Below are 792 nucleotides of genomic sequence, written 5' to 3'. Positions count from 1 at the left end.
TGGGGCAGCTGATGCTCACTGGCCTGCCTGCTGTGGAAGAAGGAGGATGAAGATGGGACACAGATGCAGCAGTGCTGGGCTTTCTGGGGCAGAGCCTGCTTTGGGGTAGGGGGACAGTGGGTGCAAAGCAGAGCTGCCCCTCCTGACATGGTGTCCTTTGCAGCTGGTGACGGCGTCAGCACCCACCCACCCTCTGCTTCCCCAGGCCCTCTACGACTACGTGCCCAGCACAAGTGACCTGCAGCCACTGCTGACCTGGCTGTCCACCATGGAACGGGCGCATGTCAACCTGGGCAGGTGCGGGCAGGGGCCACGGCTAGGTGGGGGGAGAGAGAAGTGGCTGCTTGGTCTCTCACCCACATGGTCTCTCTTTGGCAGGCTGCAGAAGGACCTGTGCTGGGCTCACCTGCCCCGGCTCTTCTCTGCCACCATGAACTGCTTCCTGTCCCCTCACTCCCAGGTGGTGACAGCAGCAGCCCAGACTCTGGAGGTACTGCACGTGGGCGCCTCTCCCTGCTTGGCTGCCCTGGGCCTCATGGGGGGCTCTGCCAAGGGGTTTGGGGCTTGCCAGGGAGTGGTGTGCCCCTCTGTGCCTGCCAGGCTGGGCGATCCATGGTCCACTGCTGTCCCATCTTCCCTGTTTGCCCTTGCAGACCCTCCTGAGTGAGTGCGTCGCTCCTCACATGGAGAACCTGGGCACTGTCTCTGCATCTGCCCCGTCCCCTGCTGCCTACCTGTGCAAGATGTTCAGGTGAGGAGCGGTGGTGTGGGAGAGTCTGTGGGTCTGGCTGA

At 63.3% G+C, this 792-nt stretch overlaps 1 protein-coding gene across 1 annotated transcript in view; it reads left to right on the top strand.

The window, feature by feature from the left end:
• The window catches only part of LOC104520652 (RRP12-like protein), a gene marked incomplete at both ends in the record, with an annotated part of 4,399 nt that overhangs the window by 3,017 nt on the left and 590 nt on the right, over positions 1-792 (top strand). Inside the window, 3 exons of the mRNA XM_010162397.1 lie at positions 206-297; positions 379-490; positions 654-751. Of these exons, the coding sequence (XP_010160699.1) occupies positions 206-297; positions 379-490; positions 654-751 (302 nt within the window). The remainder of the gene's footprint in view (positions 1-205; positions 298-378; positions 491-653; positions 752-792) is intronic.

Source organism: Antrostomus carolinensis, unplaced genomic scaffold (assembly GCF_000700745.2).
Source record: "Antrostomus carolinensis isolate BGI_N321 unplaced genomic scaffold, ASM70074v2 scaffold38362, whole genome shotgun sequence".
Classification (NCBI taxonomy): Eukaryota; Metazoa; Chordata; class Aves; order Caprimulgiformes; family Caprimulgidae; genus Antrostomus; species Antrostomus carolinensis.
Note: the sequence above shows the minus strand (reverse complement) of the source record. Positions and strands in the feature narration are given on the sequence as shown.